This window comes from Pholcus phalangioides, unplaced genomic scaffold, assembly GCF_987345545.1.
Source record: "Pholcus phalangioides strain wild (caught in Gottingen) unplaced genomic scaffold, Ppha-v1.0 ptg000017l_1, whole genome shotgun sequence".
Lineage (NCBI taxonomy): Eukaryota > Metazoa > Arthropoda > Arachnida > Araneae > Pholcidae > Pholcus > Pholcus phalangioides.
In genome coordinates this window covers 6,778,512-6,804,243 of record NW_028301610.1, presented here as the reverse complement: position 1 = coordinate 6,804,243, position 25,732 = coordinate 6,778,512, and the positions used below count along the sequence as shown (strand labels likewise).

Below are 25,732 nucleotides of genomic sequence, written 5' to 3'. Positions count from 1 at the left end.
TGCACCAGAGCATTAATGTTCGTTTCATTCTTCACACCGTTTCTTCGGCTGACATCCCAGCCTGATTAGTCCTCCACAAGGTCATGTGGAAAATTTGTGAAACACAATAAAATGCTTTATTTTATGCTGCTTCTCTGTCCTTATTGGTTGTCCTCACTTTTAGCCTATCTACTGCCGGTGATTTTCATGCTACAGTTGCCGTTCGAACACTATTTAGGGTTTTTCACAATGGAGATCACATTCCAATACAAGAAACTTGGTGTTGCCATTTGATATGTTCGAAATTTTCTCACTGTAACCGTAACTGTTAGAGTGACACTGTTGTTTTCCATATCATTCTTGAGCGCATACATCAAAATACCTTATGCCAAAATTTCATTCAGTTTCTGTGAATGGTATGATAGTTAGGGCCCATATGTCGGGATAGTTTTTTTATAATCACCCTGTATATCAATTATATTATGATAATTATGAAATATATAAATATTCATCTCACATATTTTCAAAGTTCAACGTTTTTTCCGCAATTTTTCAGCAATTGTAATTGGTGATTCTGCCTACTTCTGGAAACGTTTTTGATGACAATTGGCAATGTCCCGTATTTTGCCCTATTTTTAAGATCCCAGTTTAACCTATTTTTCTCTATGAAATATGGTCACCTGATCATTTGAACATTTTTTGCCCCGTGAAATGCATTTTTTTTACTGCGATTTCTCTCTGGCAGTCCTTCATTTTCCCCCACCCCTCAGAAATTTCAGCAGCAATTAGAAAATTTGCATGTGAGATAATAAATTGCATTTTTTGACTAAAGTTAGTTATATACACACCCAGTGGCGGATTAAAGTGGGTCGAGGCCACGGGCGCCACCCTGTATATATATATATATTGTTTTATTATTCCAGTTTAAAAGACAATAGGAACCTGAAACCTGTTCTTTTCAGCAATACCTAAGGGTTATCAAGAGATTAAAATTACAATCTCCACATATTTAAGAAAAAATTTGTAGTCTATAAACATTTAGAAAAGAAATAAAAATCACCAGTGATTCATGCACTAAGATGAAAACTTCAACTCAATCTATCCTGAGCTCCAATGCCAAGACATCAACAAACCAAAAAACCAGGGCTCACACTCAAAAAATGAGAAAAAGTAGGACTAAAAAGTAGGATGAGGGAATGGAAGGACCCCCCAAGACAATATAATACCATAATAAAAAAAACCTCAATTTTTTTTTTTTTAGAAAATAAAAAAAAATAAAAAAATTCATAGCAGTATTTCAGTATTCTATAAGACACTCAAGCCAAAGCAAAATGACAGAAATGACTTGGTAATAAAAACAGTTTTTGGCCAAAAAAATTTAGTAGCAACCACAGATAATTAGTTTCTGTCTCTCCTCACAATATATATTACATTCTTTTTTTTTAAAGTCTTCCAAAGTCCAGTCCATCAACTCTCTCCAACAATGCACAGCAAATTATGAAGACACGTAAATTTTTTAAGAATGACGCTCCTACAGGATCACTTGCAAAAGCACAGTGCAAAATGTGTAAATTACAAGGTCCAATGTAAATAAGTAAAGGTGAACCAGATGGTTTTACTGCACTGTCCATCCTTTTTCAAAGGGATTTGTTACATTTTAATGTTCAATGTATCCTCATCATTTTTGAGAAATGAAGCATTTTCATTTCTAGCTCTTTGCAGAGCTTTGTAAACATTGTTTATGCCTCTGAATGTCCTAAAAATACAGAAGACATTGGGCTATGAATACTACTAGAATACAAGAATTCTATTGGGTAATATCAGAATTGCCAAACCTAGAATAGACCAATGTATCCAACTGCTTTGTTATACAAACTGTTGTTTCACCTATACACAAAATGTACACTAAAGTAAGTATAAAATTATTTTTTTCATCCAGACAGAAGTTTTTAATCACTACTCATTGAACCATCAAACTAAGCAAAAGAAAAAATAATAAACTAAATAATCCACATACACTCCTCAAATAACATGAAAAATGATAAAATTTTTGCTTTGGTAGAATCATTAATTGCAATCTAGTATATTTGTATTATTTGGTAATATATTGATGATTCCCTCCTCAATTAAAATCAATTACATGAATTTTGTTGACATGGATTTGGTAAAAAGTAAGAAAAGTAGAACAAAAATTAGAAAGTAGGACAAAAGTGGGACATTTTACCAAAACGTAAGAAAAGTAGGACAAGTGGGAGTCCTGAACAACTCATACCTAGTTGATAAATCTTTACAGATCAGTGGAAGTCAAAACACGGAAGTTCAAAGATATAAGCTCTATCATCATTTCCTAAAGATTCATGGAAGACTTGAACATATGTTTGAGAAGGAAAAACTTAACCATGATGGCCTAACATCCTTTAAACAATGGGGTTTCACTAAAATAGTAGTATTTGTTGATGTTGAACAAAAAAAATGTATGAAATCAATTTATTAAATTGATATTATGGTTTATTTACAAGTATCAGCGCATACTTCATGTTCAGGATCCAATTCTAAAGCTTTATCAAAATATAATAAAGCATCTTTGACTTTGTTCAATTCAAGATGTACCACACCAAGCTGAAAGATAAGAAAGGTAAGATCAGTAGCATCAACACCCTAACTATTGCAATATACAATCAGTTAGCATATATGTAATTTGCTAAAATATTTTTTTTGGCAAATTGGGGAACTTCTTTCAACATAAATCAATACATCTTTCTTTTTTAAATAAGTGCTTAACCATTAAACTACTCCCATTGTCTTATAGATGATGAGTGTAGTAGTCTGCTAAATTGCTTTCTGATAATTTGCAGTACAGGAAAAACAATTTTTTTATTGCACATAAGAAAGGCTTTATTCCCCACAGCCAAAGGATTAAACTTAGAAGATCCATCATAACAGGTGACATACAGAGTTCTGTCAAATTTTGATATTTCCATAACCTCTGGATAAATGAAAAAGAAAAATCAATAATGTGCAAAGAATAATTTCTAAATTTTTCAGAAACTCAGACTTGTTCAATGAACTACTGTTCTCTAAAATGTCTCTGATGATTTTCAATACAGAGAGAAAATCATCCCATTCTTAAATATATATATATATTTATTTATTTAATAATATATTTTTTAATATAGACTGCTTTGTCTTCGGCTTAAAATGTAGTTTTCTGAAAGCTGATTAAACTAGACTTTACAGACCATTTACAATCCTGGTGTATCACTAAAAGGTACAACAGGTTAAGACAGACAGACAAAATTTTTAGACAAAGCTGAACAAATTAAAATTTTTGTCTGGAGATTTTTTTTCTTTGATATCTAAGCTTGAAATATTGACACATTTTAAAACAATATGTAAAAAAATTAACCACCTTAGTCCTCAAGGTCATTTTTAATTTTATGTTTTTTACACTTATTTTTAACAGTGTGAAACTGCTTAAAATAAGTTTGTCAACAGACATGCATGCGTGTTACCAACTGTTTACATTTCATTATTTGATCATTTCGTTTAGCTGGGTAGACTTTTTTAAAGTGCAGCTTAGTGTTTTCCACAAGCGACACATGGACTGAGGAGGTTAATACAGTATTAAATTTCAAAATACTTTTTTGAAGAAATACATGACAACAGAAGCTTTTTTTTCATCAAGTGCTAGATTAGATAGCAGCTCTCCTTTTAAAACTAATTTTAGGGTACATAAATGTAGCGCCAAATGTATGTGAAGTATGTAACAGTAAAATCAATAAACAGTAAATCTTTAAGATCTGAAATGCAGGGTGGGCAAAAAGTCCTGGACACATTTTAAAAATTAATAAAAAATGAACTAGTTGACACAAAAAGGTGTGGTTTGAATTAAAATATTTATCATGCTTTTTTAAGAGTTAAAAAATAGCTCAAAAGTTTACTCACAGGTGGCACTGTATCACAAAACACCTATCGTAACTCATAAAATACAACACAAACAGTGTATAATTAATGTTTATAACAATTAGCGTTATGTAACTACTGTATTTCAATATGAGCACCCTTGCCTTTTAGATGTGGCCTGAGCTTCAAAGGGTGCTCATATTGAAATGTGGTAGTTTTATGTAATGCAAATCATCATAAACTATAATTATACACTGTTTATGTTGCATTTTATGTGATATTCAGAATTTTTTGGGATGCAGCACCACCTGTGAGTTAAATTTTGAACTATTATTTCTTCCAATTTAACAAAAAAACTCTAAGCCATGATATGTACTTTAATGCAAACTGCACCTTTTATGTTGATTGGTAAATTTTTTATTTACTTTTAAAATGTGTTTAGGACTTCTTGCCCACACTGTATATACAGGGGAATGTGAAAGATGAACAATTTCATAAAATAAACAATAGCTTTACAAACGTAGATAAAAGCAAAGTATTGCTTTTACATGACATGAAATAGCAAGTCAGCTATAATAGAAACAAAAAAAAAGGTATTTTCAATAACATGAGATTTATGAAAAAGTGAAAAAAAAAATTACCTGATAAAGGTGGATCAAATGAAAATAGAACAGTGGTTATAATTTGGTGTGTGCATTTTAAGTATGTGTGGCCACATTTTTTTGATAATTAGGTGTGTGCATTTTCAGTATGAGTGTGGTGACATTTTTTGTATACAGGTAGAGCAAAAGTAAGGGAGGCAACCTCTGGGGGTTGGAGTTTGTAAAGTGCATCGGCAAACAAAGGCAGTGTATAGAGAAAATGCACTGTCATTGACTTGCAGGGCAGGCACAAGCACATCAGCAAGGGATGGGAATCTGTGAATGATGACACATGACCTAGTCATCACAGATGCTTTGGTGAAAGAAATCAACCAGATAATCAGCTCAAACAGACTGACACTAAAAGGGACATCAGCAAGATGGGAAAGAGTGAGTTTTGGTTCCATACGTGCCATCATTACAGAGAAACTCCACTACAGGAAAGTGAGTGCACAGTGGAAATACTTGTGCCAGTCCTGCATATGAATCAATGATAGTGCACATTCTCTGTAATAATACACCATGCTAATTCCTTCTGCCATTAAAAAACTTCCATTAAAAAAGAATAACAACAAGTTGTTCTTCCTTACTCACAAACATTCTGCAGATGTACAACATTGCCTGCTGGTCGATACTGTTTGGCCAACCACCAACACATATCCCATGGAAATGAATGACCTTTTGGGTGTAAGACATAATATGCTAGGGAAAACAAAGTAAGTGTACCCAAAATTAGAAGAGAACAACAGATAGGCATGTTTCGGAACTGTATGAAGTTCCTTCTTCAGTAGCAAAGACAAATAGTAGAAAGAGAAAAACTCCTTATAGTGAGAGTTACTCATTATTCAAGACAAAATGTCGAAATAAAGTGACCACTGGTGTGCTAGTGACAAAACTAGCACACAACCCTTCTCAAAAATCTGGCCAGTTTCTACAATAATAATTATTTTCTCCATCAGCATCATTATCACATTCTCGTCTGTGATTGGATCCACCATTTTTCTTTCCTCCTCCTTTTATCCTGTTGCCGGTCACTCCCTTTGACTCTGTCTTGAACAGGGAGTTCAATATTCCTGCTATAAGGAGTATTTCCCTTTCTACTATTTGTCTTTGCTACTGAAGAAGAAACTTCATACAGTTCCGAAACAAGTCTAGCTGTTGTTATCTTCTAATTTTGGGTACACTTAAGTTGTTTTCCCTAGTATGCATAGACAAAATTGTAACCACTCAAAAATAAACCAAATTATAACCACTGTTCTGTTTTCATTTGATCCACCCTTATACATAGGACTATACAAAAAATATACAATAGTCACCTTTAACAATTCAAATATTTACACCATCACAATTGTTTACTCTGATACAATTTTTACTTCTTTTATTTATAAAATAAAAGATGGATAATCATAAAAAATAGCTTTCTGTTTCATGCTTGAGTTATAATACTGAATATAAAGATTCTTACATTGTAATATATATCAGGATTACTGCTGTCCAACTGCAGTGCTTTTTCATAAACCTCCAGAGCTTCCCCTGTTCTGAAAAAAACAAAAACAAAAAACAATTGTTAGATATTTCATAACAATCATTTCCATAACCTTAATGACACAAATTACTCTATTGTTCATATAACTTTTAGTTTAAACCAGGGCTGCAACTAGATGCTTGGTTAGCCGGGGCATAAATGCATTTTGGTGCCACCTTGTAATATTGAAGGCAGGGTTGGTAAAAAAAAATGAGTTTTTTGGTTTAAACCGGTTTTTTGTTTTAAATAGTATTAAAATTAAAAACAATAAAATTTCTGAAAAATCATTCAAACTTCTAGTAATTAATTGAAACAAAATGTTTATTAATGTAATTAACACTATTCCTATATTAATTAATCAATAAGTATTTCTTACATTTTAACAAAAACCAACTTTTGCGATTTAATTATTTTTTGCTTAACTCAATGGATTACTTTGTGTTTGAAAAAAAACTCTTTTAATGTTATTATTAATCATATAATATAAAGATGTTTTCTCCAGTTACTTTCAGTATGTTAAATTAGGAAGATATTTTACAAAAATTATAATAAAAATTAGGTGAATATAATGTAATTAATGAAGCATAAATAATGCAGATTAATTAGCGATGATTTACGATATACAGGGTGATTATAACTAAGATTCTGATTTCAAAACACTGTAAAAAAAATAACCATTGTCAGAATGACTTGATAATTGACATGAATATTCATGAAAAAATTCAATTTTATTTGGTAAAGTAGAAAAAAATACTTTAAAATGTAAAATTAATGACATCATCCAACACGTAGGAAATTTGCTTGCACAATGGAAATGATAGCCAGTCATAGCAAAATGATAACTTAATTATAGTATTGCACGATTTCATAATTAATGGAAACGCCACAAAAAAATTAAGTAATTGAACAAAACTACAACTTACTCAAGAAATGTTAAATATGTTGTCCTCCGTGTTCTGGCTATGAGGTGAAAGCACAAAAATTCTTGTTCAACAACAGATCAGAATATGCCATGGTCATGATGTGGATGCGCTTGCAATTCACCTTTATTAAACCAAACACGCCCCCCCCCTCCCGTTGATATTCCTGAGGAACTTTTAACATATAGTGCTGGAGATTGCAATTCATCACAGTTTGCAATCTGACCACTGTTCATAACATTTTGAGGTACCCCCACAGCCAGAAGTTGAAAGGGTTAAGTTGCATTCTGTTATTGTCAAAATGGGTCTTCCACAGCTGCTTTGCTGGTATTGTAATGTGCATCTTGGTAGAAGTTGCTCTATCCATACACTGATGCAGTGGAAGTGCCGAAATCATGTGGTTGCACAAAATAGATTACACTGCTGGCCAAGTACAGCATCATCTACTTGCACATTTTGCGCTTTTTTTGCAAAAGAAATTTCTATTGCTTCAGGAGTATCCATGCAAATTTTCAAGTCATTCTGACCAGTACTTATTGTATAGTTTGGAATCAAAACTTTAATTATAATCTCCCTATATATAGCTGATTATTTTTCATAAATCTGTTACTACTATACGGTAGAACCTTGATGAACTGGGCTTAACAGTGAAAGTATAAAAAAACAACTATTGAATATTAAGACTGGGAGATATACAGTAGGAGATGTGCTACTTCTTTTGGGAAAGAAAATGAAAATGTCTTTGAGGTAATGTAACTACTAGTACACTAGTCTGTCCTTTAGGGACAGCTGGTGTCTTTATTGGATTATAGGACCACCTGCCCTTTATGCATGATGGTGTCACTACTGTTGCTGCTTGTTTGTGAATGGAAAAAGAAACCTGTGAGATAATACACCGCTACATTTAGATGTGTGATGCAATCCTTATTCATGAATTTGCTTAAGATACAGCATCAGAATGTAGCCAAAGGTTAGAAAATGTGGTAAGAATGAGAAATTCTGGGCTTCTGTATATAACTAATTAACAACTTTAAATAACTAAGATACTTCATATGAAAAAAATGTATATATTCAGGCCACTTTTATGAGACTTTTAAAAACCACTTATACCATCTTATGCCATTTAAAGATATACCATCAGAATATACCCCAAGAATATAAAATGTGGTAAAAATAAAAAAATTTGGATAATAATGAACGAATATCATATTTTTCAAGGAAAAAATAGTATTTAGGCCACTTTTATTGGAATTTTTTTTAAAAAACCACTTGGTTTATACCAAACAACCCTGATTGAAGAAGAGGTTAAAGGGTAAAATTCATGCCATCTCTGGTCCGGCCACCACACTTGCCTGCTACACCTAGTTGCAGCCCTGGTTTACACCATAGAGTAAAAGATATCTGAAAATATGCTACAGACTTGAAATTTTTAGCTGTTTTCTGACAACAAGAACTAACATTATACAAGGTGCATAAGAAATACGATAAACATGTTGGGGTAAATCGAGAAGCTATCCATTCTTAGAATAAGACAACCATAAGTATTCTTTATGGGCATTGTATAATATTTTATCATGTGTATATATTGTTTATAATTTGTGTTAATTTCATTTTTAATTGGGCTGCTATTTTCTTTTGAAATATATGACATCCATATTTTTATGGGCATCTTTTTATCAGCCATCTCTTTGGGCATTTTGCCTGTTGTGGCGTTGTATTTGTATTTGTAACAGGGTGTATGGTATTTTATTCGCGAACCATTGATCCTAGAGGCATACTTCCAATTAGAAAAAGTATCCAAATAACCTGTTGCACTCAAATATGTCATTCACATTGCAAGGAATTGTATAGTTATTGAAATAAAAAAAATTAACTTCTTATATACCCCTGTGCCTAAAAACCCAATTAGAGAGTTGTTGCGCTTATATCTCTCCTGATTCCAACAAAACAATCACACATTACAAAGTGCAATATTTGCAGAGATATTCAAATTTGAAAAATGGAGGAAAGTTGGGAGAAAATATCATTAAATGTGGTTAAATCGTTTTACCTGCATTTAATGCTGGTAACTTAAAAAAACCTATTCATACACAAATACAAAACCCTCCATCCATATGGATTAAAGTTTTTTTTAACTGTTAAAGTGGCATGTGTGGATCAGATATCTCACCTCCTCAAAAGCCTCTTATTTTAGCATTGACAAGTCCAGGTATTTTATAAAGTTGATTTCTTAATGCAACACTTCTCACTATACTTGTTAGTTTGTACATGCTGAAAATTGGGAGAAAGCCATCATTATTAAAAAAGATATAGCAATTTGAAAGAGATTTGGTGATTTCTTACTATGCCACTTGAAGGGTTAATAGGGAAAACCTCTTAAACAAAAAAAAAAGAAAAAGAATACACATGCACATACAGCATCCTGAACAACAGTAAAAGTCTGTTATAATGAATATGGCTTATAATGAGAATCTCACTATTACGAGTAATTCGCAAGTGATTGTCAACAACTAATATTAAAGATACAAAAAATATTCGCTTATAGCAGGTTATTTATGGATGAAAATCAGAACATAATTGCTATAACAAACTAAAATTCTTGAAAAGCATGTTTTCTTTTTTCCTTTCTTGAAGAATTATACATAAAAGGGACCTGAAAGCATAGGCGGAGATAGACTTGGAAGTCTAAGGGGTACGGTCATTATTGCTGGGGGAGGGGAAGCACGATGATGGTGATGTCAATTCATATATACATTAGATCAGTCGACTCCACCTTTGACACTGGAGGGCAATGCCCCCCATGCCCCCATATCTCTGCCCATGCCCGAAAGAGTGGCATTATTTTCAATCTCTTCATCCTATTCATAGGTGTTTGTAAATGGAGCATGCCAGTATCTACCAACAGATAAGAGGACCATGTGCTGTATCTTATTTTCTTGTTATTTATACCTATAGGAAGTGGAAAAACACAAAATTTTATCTGTAGGTGTGTTGGTTGAGCTGGTGGTGCCCGACCTCTGGTTTTAACATTGTTGTTATTTCCTTGGGAGAAAAAAAATCTTCCCCCCCCCTCTCCTTTCTTGGAATCTTCTGAAACTGGACAAAGGATTTGACTGTAATATTATCCAGGGCTTTATCTGGAAACACTGCAAACAGGTCTTAATAATTTTCTCCATATAAGTTTTTCACTGTCAGAGATCTTGTGGCTTTTTTCACACAAAAATTTCATGAGTAAGATAGTCTGTTTTTTTTTCCGCTGCAGTGAAATGAATATCAATCTGATTAAAAATCAGATTTTTCCGTACAAAGACTATGATTCCCCCCACCTGCTATTTTCTCTGCAACAGAAAAACGAGATGAAATCATCCAACTTATTATACAAGTTCACTTCATTACTATAAATCCAGATTTCAGAAAAAATTAATAAAGACATTTTGTTTAAACAACCTGATAATTCGGCTAAAAAATTATCATAGCTAGCTCGCAAACTCTGAATATTTGTATGAAATGTATTTAAACTATACTTGGTAGGTAAAGACATAAAAAATGCACTTATATCATCCAGACTTGTAATAATTTTACAATCATAATCAGGTTCAGTTATTATATCAGTAAAGAAATCAAAGATACATCTTTTTCAGAGTTTATTCGTACAACTCTGAATGATTCATTCGTTCGCAAAAAAATTTTGCCATCACGTAACCAACCAAACTTATAGTCATGCTCAGCTTTAAATTTTCGTACAAGGAAAAACAACTTCTTCAGCTCAGGAGTTAAATGTTCATTGAAATATACCGGGATAGTAGAGAATCGTGAATTGATTTTTGATGCACTTACTTTCTTATCTTTCAGTTTCTTCAACACCCGATCATGCACCAGCTTGGACGAGAATTGAACGATAATCGGTTTAAGTTTGTCTTTATTCATATTAGGCACATGGTGAGTGACCATTATGCTGTTGATCATTTCACATTCAGCCAAATCTTCGATCTTAGATAAGATATAAGATTTAGGACAGATTCTCATTTTCTAATTCCGGGACATTAGTAATCTCCATGTTAATGTCATCGTAATGTCATATTGCAGTTTCCACATTTCGTATTTGATCTCTATATTTTCGGTTGCGAGAGCCTCATTCCTTGATTGCAATTCCTCATTTTTGTTCTGTAGCTGAACTGTAGAGTTCTTCAGATTTTTTATGACAGCATTATTGAAATCGATTACTTGTTTGAATTCTTCCAACTTGTTGGTTAAGAAGTCCTTGAGATCGGCGTTTTGTTGCATAATCCTCTCCAAGAAATCCGAAATATTCGTGCAGTCACTACCGCCTGCAAAAGTATCTTTGGGGGAGGATGTACACGCTACAAAAGTCCATTTCCACTGTTTATCCTGTGAGAATTTACGTATAGCCTTACCGCTGAAACAGCCACATGTGAAATGGAAACTTCGTTGGCACACGCTAGATTTGAGTGAATCGGAAACCTCAACTGAATCAGAGCACGTGCCACACTTCATGATTAAGCGATGTAATTAGATGACAGGAGCTGGCATGATTAAACGATGTAATTAGATGACAGGAGCTGGCATGATTAAATGATGTAATTAGATGACAGGAGATGGCATGATTAAACGATGTAATTAAATGACAGGAGCTGGCATGATTAAACGATGTAATTAGATGACAGGAGCTTAAACACTTACATAAATTAATTCATCAACAATTGTTTGAACCTGTTATTAAAAAAAAAATTAGCCACCAAACTTCGTGAAAATTACTAAAAATTATGAAAAATTACGGAGCAACACGTAAACACAACCTACGCTGTTCGCTGTTGCTACCATATCTGGATTTTATGGTGAGCTACAAGCACTGAAAGATTAGAAAAGTTTCAAAATCAAATTTTTGTCAAAATTTTTAATAGCCAATTGTACAAACACCCTTCTAGTTATAATCAGTCAAATTTACTAAAAACTTGTCCACTTTGCCAGCTTTTGAAAGAGCTTACAATAAACCATATCAGTGTTCTGATTCAGGAGAAATTTAGATTTTTGTTTGCAATACAGCACTGAAATCAGCATTTTTCAAAGTAGATATTATACAAAAATTTTGAATTGGTGGTTAAAGATTTTGCAGAAAAAAATCCTATAAGGTTACACCACCTCTATCCGGATATCTGAATTTAAGGGTGAGCTACAAGTACTGAGAGATTAGCAAAGTGGGAAATTGAACTTGTTGCCAAAATCTATAAGGTGTCTATTACAACAAATGCTGATTTTAGTGATGTATTGCAAATAAAAAGCTACATTTCGCCTGAATCAGAAAATTGATATGGTTCATTATGGGCTCTTTTGAAAGCTGGTACAATTGACAAGTTTTTGGTAAATTTGACTGATTGTAGCTAGAAGAGCATTTGCACAATTAGCAATTGAAAATATTGGCAAAAATTTGATTATGAACTTTTCTAATATTTCAGTGCTTATAGCTCGCCATTAAATACAGGTACGTCTATCAAAACAGTTTACACTTATAGGATTTTTTTCTGCTCTTTCCAAGTATGTGTTCAATTTGTGTGTAGGTTTTTCAGAAAGTTCACAAATTCAGGTTTTCTCACACTTGATGCATTTTTTTCATAATCGATTATCCAACATAACTTGAAAATGGTTCAAGATAGGACAGGGTTGGTAGGGTGTTTCATGTTTCACTTGAACTCGTCTACCACCCTCTTCCCTTTGACAAAAAGTCAGGTAATATGGAATACCATGTTTTCTCTGCCTTCAGGTATCGCCTCCAAGTGGAGAACAGTGATAAACAACTTCAAAATGTCCCCATGATGCTATAGAGTCAGTGTCGTATATATGGTTGTTACCATCATCACGGCTGCAACAGGAGAAAATTTGTTTTTCCACTTCCAGAAATTTACTTTGGCAAGTTTCCAAAAGTGTTTATTAATTTTTGAAAATAAGCCAAATAATTTAAACTAAGCACAATGTACATCACAAGTGTTCTATTTCATTGCAATGTGTTCATTTTTAGCTAGCAACTCTCTCTAGTTAGATGGAACATTATTTTTTCACAGATGGTGAGTTTGGCAATATGAAATACTATGAGTATTATCCAAGTTGGGCTAGAATCACGCCCATAACTAGGCTAGGGCAACCGAGGCCTGAGTTGAATGAGAGCCCCATAAGAAATTTCCCCACATTTGGCATAATAACCCTTTCAGGGAGCCCCTACGAGAAAGTTGTCCCTGGGCCATGGGAAGGCATGCTGTGGCCCTGGCTAGAATATCTTTTGAACATGGAAAGTTTAGTAAGATAGAAGAGGAAAAGCCTAGAAATAATGTGGGTCCCCTTCTCTCAGGGCCCACCTTGACTGTTTTGGAGCAGAATAGGCAGATTGCATTTGTGACTCTCTTGTAATATACTGACTCTTGTGAATACATTGACACTACCGTCATCAACTACAAAAACAACCAATGAAATTTTTATTTTTCACTGTCATGGACTCATTAAATATTGTTTTAGATTAGTTTGAATTAGTTTTCTTCATTTTGAACCCCCATTCCATATTATCTAACTATTCCATATTGCCCCACGAAAATTATTTTTTTAATGCCTTTTTTTCTTAGTTATAATATTTAATTTTAAATACAATACACTTGTCAATGTAAAGACCAAAAAAGGGGGGAAGTTGGAAAAATGCAATGTTAAATGTGTGGGTAAACCATTTTACCTGCATTTAATGCTGTTTTTTCCCAACTTTCCATCATTTTTCGAATACAAATATCTCAACAAACATTGCACTTACAAGGAAAGAATCAAAGGTGTTGGTCCCAAAAAATTATGAAAAAATTCAAGTACATTCATCTGACCCAGAAACACATAAAACAAAAAATTAGTGGTACAGTCAAATTATTGAAGCCACAAAAAATTATTAACAATGACAACAGTTGACTATGCATTGCCTCCCGCACTTCTTTGTGATATGTATAAAAATTTATTTTCACTCTAAACACTTTAGCTGTCCTTTTTTTTCTGTTGAATACTAAGCGAGGGAAAAAAACTTTCTTTATCTGTGCTGTAACCTCAATCAAGTGTTATTTGAATGATGCCACTCTAAAACTCTATGGTTGCTGGATTTTTAAAATCAATCTTGGCCTCTGTTGACGTTCTCAAAATATTAATATTTATAATTTTTTTATGAGTGACTCATAATAACTCTGCCGGATTTTTAGGGTATTATGAAACAACAATCTTTCAGACTTGGCACATTATCCACCATAGCTCGAATAGAGTTTGAGATAGGGCAGGGTTGGTTGGGTGTTTAATGTTCCACTTGGGCTCCTCTATCACCCCCCTTTTGTTTGGCAGAACATGTCATGTTCACCCTGTATATATTCATGCAAAAATGTATCAGCAGAATGAATTAAAAATAATTAATAATCATTATAGCAAATATGTACAGAGTGATTTAAAACTTGCTGTACAAACTTTTAGGGAAGGTAAAAAACACAAAAACAAAACAGAATTGTACACACACACAAAAAAAAATGAATCGCAAAAAATAGGTAAAAACTTTGAGCACTTGTTGTGAAACTTAAGGTGTACACGTACTGTCCTCGTGCAAAGTATCGCGCACGAGGACAGCTAAATAAAGAGCTTTTCTACCTATTATTGGCTTGTCATTTCTGCATCTTCATTTATCCTCCAGCTGATCAGGATGGGGTCTCTAGTCATACATTCCTACGTGATTCTGCTTTGTTTTTGTGTTTTCTACCTTCCCCTAAAAGTTTGCACATTGAGTTTTGAATCACCGTGCATATATTTAAAAAAAATTTTACCTGTTTAACTTTATTAAGATATCTCCTCTATTGATATAAGCTTGTATGTAATCAGTTCTCATTCCAATAGCTTGCCTATACAACTGAATAAAAAATGAATTAAAATAAATTTCAACATCATGAATAAGAAAAATTGTAAAAAATGGTGAAAAGTATACACTGTTGTCATAATAAAAGTGTATACTGGCCATACTGCGGTAGAAAAAATCATTAAGAAAAACTTTGGATTATGATTAACTCAGTTTGCAACTTTTTTTCAAGACGAGCAAAAATTTTTAAACCAATTTTGACTCAATCAATGAGCAATAACTTGCAACACCAGAAAAAGTTTCAAAAAAATTTAAGATTTTACTTGATAAATGATATACTTCTCGCAATACAAGTAATATGTACATAGCCCTCACAAAGGTGGGGCTAACAGGACTCAGACCTAGGACGATTTTTATTATTTTTGCTTTTCACGTAAAAATGATATGTGTTACAGGACTGGACAAATCTATTGCCCATCATGCACGGGAAATGCATAAATTCCCCTCAAACATTTTTTTTTCAATCACATGCTCAATGTGGGCATGTAAAAAATAAAAAAAATAGTATTAAAAGTTTTTTAGGGTTCATGGGAAATTTTGAGAGTTCAAACAAATGAAAAATGCATATATATATATATCATTATTTAAATTTTTGATTACGTATTTTCATCTCATCTGTTTTGAATGCATGGGAAAAATTTGCTCAAAAGGGAAAATTTTTTGAATATATGGGGGGAATATTATGAAAAGGGAAATTTCCTTAGGCCACATTATAACAATTTTATGAAAGTTCTTTTATAAAACTTTACAAATGCAACCAATGAGCTTATCAGTTGTATATTCGATCGAGTGTAACACACACCAGTGTGCACATTGGTTGCATTTGTCAAGGTTAGTGCAATACCAGCCTTAGACTAGGTGGCCATCACTGATTAAAACTCAGGAAAAAATTGTCCAAAATCGGTCAGTGTGGGAAATTCCTTAGTATTGTAGAAAAATTTGAGATTTTATCAAACAAAGGAATAATTTGATTTTTTAATGTAGTGCAATGCTATTAATTTTCTATATTATCTGCATATTTTCATCAATAGATAGCACGTTTGTTTTGAATGCATGAGAAAAATTTGCTCAAAAACGAAAACTGAGCAATGTTTTTCGGGCATGTAAAATATTGATTTGCATGTATTTTTTTAAGTTACATGCCCGACTGGGCATGTTTTTAGATTTCTCCAGCCCTGACGTCTTACCATGCACTTCAATATGCTACAACTAGGAAATCTGTAACACAAGCCTAAGCAAAAAGTTATTCTTGTTTCTTTTTATGTAATATAATGTTAAATATGCACTTTATTCAGTCTTTAAACATATTTTTCTACATCTCAAATTGAGTTACCTAGTTGTAGTACTGATACAGTGATATATACACACTGTAAATAGAAGGGTCGGGGGAAAAATGCTTTCAGGAGACTAAAAACATGTTATGACCAAATACATTGATCCCCTTTTATGATGTATCTTTCATCACTTATTACAGCAGTCTGAAAGCATTTTTGTCTCGTGTTTTCATGGTTGAAAGAGATGTTGCTGAACTATACAAAAATGCACAAACATCAATTTTGATTTTTTTGGACTGAAAGCATTTTTTCCCCTACCCTTCATATACTTCATGTACGAATGAAGTACTTATACGAACGTACTGCATCAGCTTCTTCAAGACGATTGCCATTGCGAGAAATTAGGTTTGCTAAATTTAGGAAAACATTCAGATGGCTGGGTGCAATACGTGCTTGGTAGTGTTCTCCTGGTCTAGGACGTGGAAGTAAGTTCTTGGCCTACATGTATAGAAAAATGAATAATAACGAGATAAGGAAAGAAGAGAATAACTGCAACATATCAATATATGCATATGGTACGAGTTGAAACATATATCATATTGAAGACAGAGGGTAGGCATTCATGGTTGGAGATTGCAGGAATATTCAAACTATTCTAACTGTTATACAATGATACTTTTCATCAGCATATGTTTCATCCACTAATGCGGTTGACATCATCAGTGCAGATAACAGCAAGCAAGAAGACAAAACAACCTCCTTGAGATACTTTCGACCTCAGACAACCTTTTTGAGAGACTTCCAATCTTAGACAACCTCCTTGGTGCCAATGTAGACAGATCCATAGGAACAAAAGATCCTGTAGACTCCTGCAGCTGAGAGGAGGTCCCCAGGATCCTTGGCTGATTGACTAAGGGTAACCATTGTTTGTGGATTTGAAAATCATGGAGACATCATATTTTGGTAATATGGATTCAATTCAATCTGAGATTTTACAAAAAATGTCAGACCAAATTGAATCAATATAATAAAAGCACAACATTTGACTGAAAAATGGTATCTAATAATACAGGAGACCAAGATCAAAGCAATAAAGAAACAAATATTATATATAAAAATTCTGATCTTCTATTCAAATTTGAAGCTTCTAAACCCCTCTCCCCGTCCACAAACCAATCAGAAGCAGCCATGGCATACCAACATCAATGTATCATTTGTTCTGCTGTACATCTATGATAAAATCACCAGCCAAAGTGGCAGTATAGGTCCCAGTCTTATTAGGAAGTTGTTCCATCTTGCTTGCTGTCACCTGATGATGTGCAACATAGCAGAGCACACAACATGTGCTGATGAAAAGTCTTAATCATGGAATAACACAAAATGTTTGAATATTCCACATATATCTGCCACATTCATTCAAGTATGAACACACACAGCAACTCTGAACCCTGATCACTGTATCAGTTAACAGCACAACAGAATAATAAGCAAATTCAGGTTTTTTTTGTTTGCCTTTTGTGACCAGTGTGCATTGTTTATCATTATTAACACTTAAAGAACTGCTCACGAGATTTCTCGTGTTTCAATGCTGAGACGTGAAAGACCGGCAACGAGATTTCTCGATTATTAATTTGTATGTATTCATGTTTTTCATTGTATAAGTATTTGTTTTTCATTTATATATGTATTTGTTTTTTATTTCCAAACGAGAAAATCACCGGTCATAGAGTAGGGCTATGGGAAATAATATGCGGCCATTTAAGTGTTAACTAAACAAAACATATAATACATAGATATGCATACAATATGACATAGAAATAATGCCATGATTGTAAACATATGTAATTTAAAATGTCATCATGATTGCAACATTTTAAATATTAAAAAAAGTGTGCAATAAAAAACTTCAGATACATTGTCATTCTGCATTTAAAACTTTAATTTTCAGCATTTCCAAAATGTATTTCAAAACGTTAATCAAAGATCAATTGAAGAAAAGAGTTTGAGCAGACATTTAACTGGGGTTTGAGCAGAGATTAAGTTGAATATACAAATAAAAAAACATGCTTAAGGCCCTCATTACACTTATAGAATTTCTTTTATGAAACTTGAAAACTGCAACCAATAAGTGTATCGGCTACATTTGAGCAAATGTAACAATAGGCTTATTCAAAAACCTTTGAATAAGCCTATATTTCCCTAAATATATCTTTGCTGATGTGAACATACATTTAGAAAAGAAAATTCAACACTGCCCTAGCAGGGAATCGAACCCACGTCCTTTCACTTTCCGGGTAAATGCCCCAGACCACTGCTCAAAAATCATGAGCTCCCAAAAAAACTAAGCAACTTAGCACACAAAAGGCCGCAAAAGTACTGTGAGAGTAACTTCAAGGTACTTCCACCTTAGAAAAAAGCTCTAATCTAATTTGTTAATCAAACTGTGGGAATGTTAATATTAATTTACATCTAAACTCAGTGGCCAAAAAAATACGAATACCCCTCACTCAAATTTCCAATCATCCGTGCAGCACGCGCACTGACATAATAAACTAAATTTGCTGATAAAAACCTTTCTCCTGGTTAGAAGCACCAGTTAATGTTGCAATTTGTCTGTTCATAGGGAAAACAAGATTTGAGTGACTTTGAATGTGGTATGATTGTGGGTACCAGAAGGGGGCGGTTTAAGTATCTCCGAAGTCACTAACCTTTTTGGCTTTTTTTGTACAACAGTATCTTGATTCTTCAAAGAATGGCAGCTAAGCCAAAAAACTTCAGCTTTCTACTGAAAGCAAAATAGTGGGCAGAAATCGCTTGTGAACGAAAGAGGTGCCAGTCAACTGGCTCAACAACTCAGGATCATAGCAAAGCATATCTGTATGCTCTCCAAAACAGATTGTGAAGAACGGATTGGTTTTAATAGCAGATGCGAACAAGAGTCCCTTTCGTTTTGCAGCAAATGGCTTTTGTGGGTTAGAGGAAACCAAAATTGGACACTTGATAAATGGAAGAAGTTGTCTGGCCTGACGAGAGTCAAGATTTCTTCTCCATAGCATTGATGGCAGGATCCGTGTGTGACACAAGCAGCATGAAGCCATGGATCTGGCATGCCACAATACAACTGTTCAAGTAGTGGCAGAATCACGATCTGGGGAGCATTTTTCTGGTATACTCTTGGTCCTTTATTTTCATTGGAACTATTCACCAATGCCAGTGCCTACCTTCATATCGTTACTGACCACATGCACCCATTTATGGCCACAATGTTTCCTGAAGATGAAGGCTATTTCCAGCAGCACAGTGCACGCTCCCACAAGGCTGGAATTATCTCAAATACTACCTTCTAATATGAGGGAATTAAGCACTGCCATTTTGTTAGCATGGGCTAATATTCCTCCTCAATGGTTTCAGCAACTGGGAGAGTCCATACCTAGAAGAATATCTGCTGTCACCAAAAAGCCAGAGGAGGTCCCACATGATATTAGTGGTGAGTAGCAGGGTGTTCCTAAGTTTTTGGCCACTGGGTGTATACCTTTATGTCTGGTGCCTTTCAACATAATCCAAAAGTGGAAACAAAATGCAATAATGTGAAAGCGTCTTAAAAAAAAAAGGAAAAAAATGTCACTCTTTTTGATCAAAATTAGAATATATGATTGCAAAAGTTCAAGCATTTCGATGGGGAAAACAGTAATTACATGACATAATATCGACAGGAAGGGGAAAAAATGTTTGTGAAGAAAACAATTTCTGTCATGTGTGTGGCAGAATAATAAAAGTGTTTACATAATGAATGTGTCAAGGAATTCAAAATATAAATCTAAAAATATGTGAACACAAAAACATGTCCAAAGGCATCAAAGCAAAATAATAAAAAAATAAAGTTTAGTAATTTTTGTGTTACAAATTTTTTACATGTTTTAATGTTATAATTTACATGTTAGAATTTTTGCAAGTGTTAAGCGTTAGCGATATAAAAAAAATACATCCGACAAAAAGCTCGCACGACACATATATAATATTGGTATTTCAAATGCACGTAATACAATAAAAAGAAAAGGCACACCATGGAGCTTCTAGTAGTTATCTAATCTTTCTTTGGGTCTATGTGAAACCTTTTAATATTAGTACAGTAAAACTTCCTCTAACGGCCACCTCTGGACAATGGTAATTTCCGAATAACAGCCACATTCTGTTGGAACAGAATGCGTCCCATCACAAATAACCCCAGAATAACGATTTCCGAACAATGCCCACTTTGGATATAGAGTCAAAAAAAAATTAAATAAATAAAATACACATACGCAATGAGTAAAATAATTTTCAAAAAGCTGATTTTCAAGTGAGTTTTCCTTCCTCTGAACTCTATAGGTGAAAAAAAAGGATTATGAAAAAAGATTTTTTGCTGGATACAAGTACTAGATTGGTATACTAAAGTCGGTGGAGACGAAAAAAGGATCACTTAAGTAATCTATAACTGTGCCACAAGCCACTTTAGAGATCTATAATTGCGCCGCAGGCCACTTAAGTGATCTTTAAATGCACCACGGGTCATTCAAGTGATTTGTAAATGTGTCCCAGGTCACATGAGTAATCTGCAAATATGCATGAGTAGACTGTAAATGTGATTCAGGTCACCGAAGTGATCAGAGAATGTGCTGCACTTGCATGATGTGGAACTGCTCAGCAGGTCACTAAAATGATCTGGTAATGTGCAGCTTAGTTCATTCATTCTTACAATATTAGGTTTGTGATAGACATTTTGGCTCTGCAGAATGGGTTGAACATTATCATGGGTGGGAAAAAATAACTATTTGGGGTTGCTGGTGCACCGTGTTGGTCTATATAAATTTTTCTCACTAAGAGTTTCTGTTGAGTTCTACCTCAGCAGTGCAAGCCTAAATTTTAAGGTGCCAAAATAGCATTGTAGATTGATTAATCAATTACTAAAATATTGTCATTACAATCATATATTTTACTTTGGTCAATTATATAATTATCATAATCAATTACAGAATGGATTATCATTTTGCATTCTACATAGATCACAAATTTTAATTAGTTTTTTTTTTCAGAATTTGAGCAGCCATTCCCAATAACCGCCACTTCCCAATAGCAGCCACTTTTTCATGATCCCATTAGTGGCCATTGTTGGGAGATTTTACTTATTTAGTACACAATTCTGCTTGAAAAATGAGAACTAAGCAAAAAATTTAATACTAATTACAATGGACGTCTATAATATTAAACATGAAGGTTTTCTGAAGAAATTTCGTTTTTATATTTGGTTTATAATAGATAAACAATAAAACATTAATTTAAAAAAAACTAAGATGCTGTGGGTATCACTTTAAGTAGAAATATTAAGATAGCAAGATAAAAGAAAAAACTAATAATAATAATAGAAGGAAGAGAAAACAAAATAAAAAAAAATCTTTATATATATCAATTTGTTTTTATTCTTACCTTCCAAAAAGCTTCTTCTGCTTCTTCATACATTTTCAAATTGCTGTATGTGCGTCCGACATTCATGTGAGCCCCTATGTCATCTGGCTGAACTCTATGATGTTCAAAATACAAATTAATAGATATCTTATTTTAATTAGATATCAATTTACATGGAATTTAAGTGAAAAATATGAAATGAAAAAAATTTAGTGAAAAAAAATTAGGTGAGTGTTTGCTCATAATATCCTATCTTGGCTGTTGACATGCCAATAAAATGATATTCAATTTATATTGAATATCAAAAATGCATATAAAAGCACAAGAAAAGTTACAGCATACAGTGAAACAGAAGGGTGATTAATTAGATATTTTCAAGATCATATAGCTTTGTTTATTAACACAGTAATACCTTGAAGCTACACAATAGGTGGGACCAAGAATAAACATGGGGTGCAATTTTGCATTATTTCTTGCAATATTTCTGGAAAACCAGATTTTTCAAAAAAATTTCAATCAAAAATTCAATTTTTCTGGCATTTGATTAAAAAATTATCATTAAAATATTTTAATTACCCTAAAATAATACAAACAAACACTGTATGTAATACAATATTTGATAACACTTTTGGTTCATCTAGAGCAGTGCGCTTCTTGTGTTAAATATTAAATCAATGTAATTTTTTGTTATTACTTTAATAAACAAACTTCCAAGATTGTCAATTGTTAGAGTGGTACATGAGTGAATGGGTATTATTTAATAAATATTAAATAGCATAATTTTAAACTCATTTAAATGGTCACCAAACCATTCTTCAAAAATGGGTGGTATGTTTCCAAATAGTTCTAATTCCCAAATTGATTTCAAAAATCTCCAGCAAAGTTTAGATCTTGAGCTACTTCCCTGGTTTCTATTTTTAGTACCTTCAAAATAAGCTCAGCTAGGCTACGTGTGGTGTTCTCACTGAATGGACGACATATTCTTACCTGTGTGTGCATGTGCTGATTATAGCATAATGATTAAAATATTGTTTTCATCTTGTCTATAATAATCCTGTAATGCTTACAAATTGTGATAAATTCAAGAACCAGGAATTTTTTTGCAAAAAATCATCTAACTTTGAAATAGCTTAAATCGGGATAGCGTACGTCTGGTATGACTGCAAACAGTAGACTCTTGATTACTCAACAATCACAGAACCAAGGGTATGTTGGACAATGGAAATCATTAAATAACAGGTAGGGCATCTTTTCAGTGGCATTTTTTAAGTGCACAAACTATAATTATAAATATTATACAAATAAAAACACAATAATGAGTAATTAACCATAGCCTACTGGATTGGATCATAATTTTTGGTCCAATCTGGTAGGATGTTCCGTTATTACACTGGCTATGCCAGAGCTATTTGCAATCTGACATAGTACCATACAAGCTATGTAACTAGCTGCTACTGGTATTCAATGCTAGTCTACTCAAAAACTTGTCAACGAATAAGGCAAATACCAGGACGCTGACCAAGTTTCCCACTTGGATTGAGTACCAAATCTTCAATCTCGGCTGCTCAGTGGAACAAAAAAACAATACGTCTGTTCAAGTCAAACATCGTGGTGAGAATGAAGCAAAGCACCTGCGTGTAAGTCTTTTGCAACAACCTAATTAGCTGTTTGTGAAATGGAGATATCTGATTGGTCTATTCAAATTTTCTTTGAATTCCTGCTCGTAATGAATTTAAACCAAGGCGATGCGATCGGTGGTGTTGATTTACTGTCATTTACTAATTAGTAAACATTGACAATTTTTTGAGTATTATTAGGCAAAGTCATCTACTCTTTCGTAATGCTAGTCTAGCCTACAGCTCCACCTTGCCTGGCACTCAATTGCCTCAAAAGATGTACTAATCCAATCTTCCAGTGAATAGTGGACAGAAATAATCAAATTTTTGTTCTTTGAAGTACATTATAACGAGGTTTGACTATTACTACTAAACCATACACATGCATCTCATAAACATTTGTGTAGTGTGTATATGTGTGGCCCCATAGTATTTATGATGTCAGAGTGTTATGCTTTCTCTTGTTCAAAAGTGATTGCCATCAATCTTCCATATTGAAAGTTAAATTGGCAGATGCCTGAATTTTCATTCTTGTTTAAGCATCATGTTGAATGTCTGCTACTCTCTGTGGAGAGACTTTTCAAATGGGAGACTGACTTGAATTCCTACCACAAAGTTGGGAAATCACAGAAACCTAGAGATATAATGAACCACACAATAACTATTTGTAAATTTTATGGAACTTTTTCATGTGAAAACATCATCTTGAAATGTTTTATTATAGTACAAGAATCCTCGATTCTGAGTGTAATCAAGGGGTCATTGGATGAGTGCCAATTTACAAAAACTACAGTATATCAGACTAAAAATTTTAAAGCAGACAAAGTTAGTTTCACCACTTACACTGAAGCCTGAAGGAAATAAGATAGAGCTTCTTTGAAATTTCCTTGACTTTCTAGAGCATGACCTACATTATTGTATAGCTTTGCATTACGATTATTAACACGTAGACCAGCAAGGAATATATCTTGTTCTGATACCCTGTGATGAAAAAAAAAATATTAACAGTACAGAAATGCTGCTGAGGTAAATTTATTGGGGGGGGGGGGGGAGAGAGACAGCACATCAGATTTTCTTTCATATCAATTTTATTAAATAAATTTTTTCCAAAAAATGTTTAATACAAGGTTTTTGTGATCTGTCAAGGGAAGCTGTTTGGGTCAGCTAAAATTATATTCTTGCTGGAAATGGGATATGAACCTACACTTGAGCACTAACCACTTCAGTGTCAGAGCATTGTTTCTATGGGATTTGCACGTGATCACACTGAAAGCAAGTAATCATATGCATTGGAAATTTACAAAATAATAAAAATTTGTTGCAATTATATTAAGCAATATATATATATCTGAGCAGAAATATATCATAGCAGAGTGAGTGCAAATTATGAGTGCTTGGTATATAACAGATTTTAAGTTCAATACACATAATACACACATAAAAACATACCATATCTGTGCCAAAGACAGCTGGAATACATGGTGTTATATATAAACGAAGAAATAAATTCAAAAAGCAAATTAGCTCCACACTAAGAGAAACCAAAAGAAAAAAATTTCGAATTGAAAATAAAATGATGAAATTGATGAATTGAATATTCAAAGCCCCCTCTGGGTTCTTCATGGGGGGGGGGGGGGGATCACAGAGACTAGCAGAAATCACAAAACATTTCTGATATAGTACTAGGCCTAAACTAAAGTACTAAATTTCCCCTACGCTTTGCTAAACAGTACATCAGAATGTTATCACGTAAAGAGCAACATCAACACACAAAGAAACACAACCACAAATAGAAAGGCATCACTATCTATAACAAATAAAACCAATATTAAAGAGATGCGAAAATATAAGTGAAACAACCATATGCAAAAATTGCTTACCTTTGGCTTTTGAGATTGAGATGTTGTTTAACTTTATACAAATACAAATAAGCCACAAAAGGCAAAATGCCCAACGAGGTGGCTGAGAAAAAGATGCCCATAAAAATATGGATGCCATACATTTCAAAAATATAGCAACCCAATTAAAAATGCAATTAACAAAAATTGTAAATAATATATACACATGCTAAAATATTATACAATGCTAATAAAGAATACTTATGGTTGTCTTATTCTAAAGAAATAACCTCCTTTCAGAATTTCTTCTAATTCCTTTCAGAAATAACATAGAAGAAGTATGGAGAATGCCAACAATTAATTTATGAGATTAAACTCAACACAAAAACATTAGTGTAAACGTTTAAAAGTAACTAAACATTATTGAATCAAAATAAAGGGGAAAAAATAAACAGAAAGTTAAAATCTACGAAAAAGCAACATATCCTGTACATCACGCTATTTATACTCATTGTGGGCGTGGCCAAACAACACATGAACCTTCGATTACGATTAACACACAATGGTTAAGAACCATAATATATGCAAAAACAGTCAATATTGTGATCACCATCGAAATATAAATGAAACAACCACATGCAAAAATTGCTTACCAACCAGAGAT

General features: G+C 33.3%; 1 protein-coding gene across 1 annotated transcript in view; it reads right to left on the bottom strand.

Moving 5' to 3' along the window:
* The window catches only part of LOC149072164 (protein O-mannosyl-transferase Tmtc3-like), a 101,134-nt gene that overhangs the window by 6,079 nt on the left and 69,323 nt on the right, over positions 1-25,732 (bottom strand). Inside the window, exons 11-16 of the mRNA XM_089246805.1 lie at positions 24,074-24,211; positions 21,636-21,729; positions 16,536-16,670; positions 14,810-14,892; positions 5,989-6,061; positions 2,512-2,598 (exon numbers count right to left, since the gene is read on the bottom strand). Of these exons, the coding sequence (XP_089102931.1) occupies positions 2,512-2,598; positions 5,989-6,061; positions 14,810-14,892; positions 16,536-16,670; positions 21,636-21,729; positions 24,074-24,211 (610 nt within the window). The remainder of the gene's footprint in view (positions 1-2,511; positions 2,599-5,988; positions 6,062-14,809; positions 14,893-16,535; positions 16,671-21,635; positions 21,730-24,073; positions 24,212-25,732) is intronic.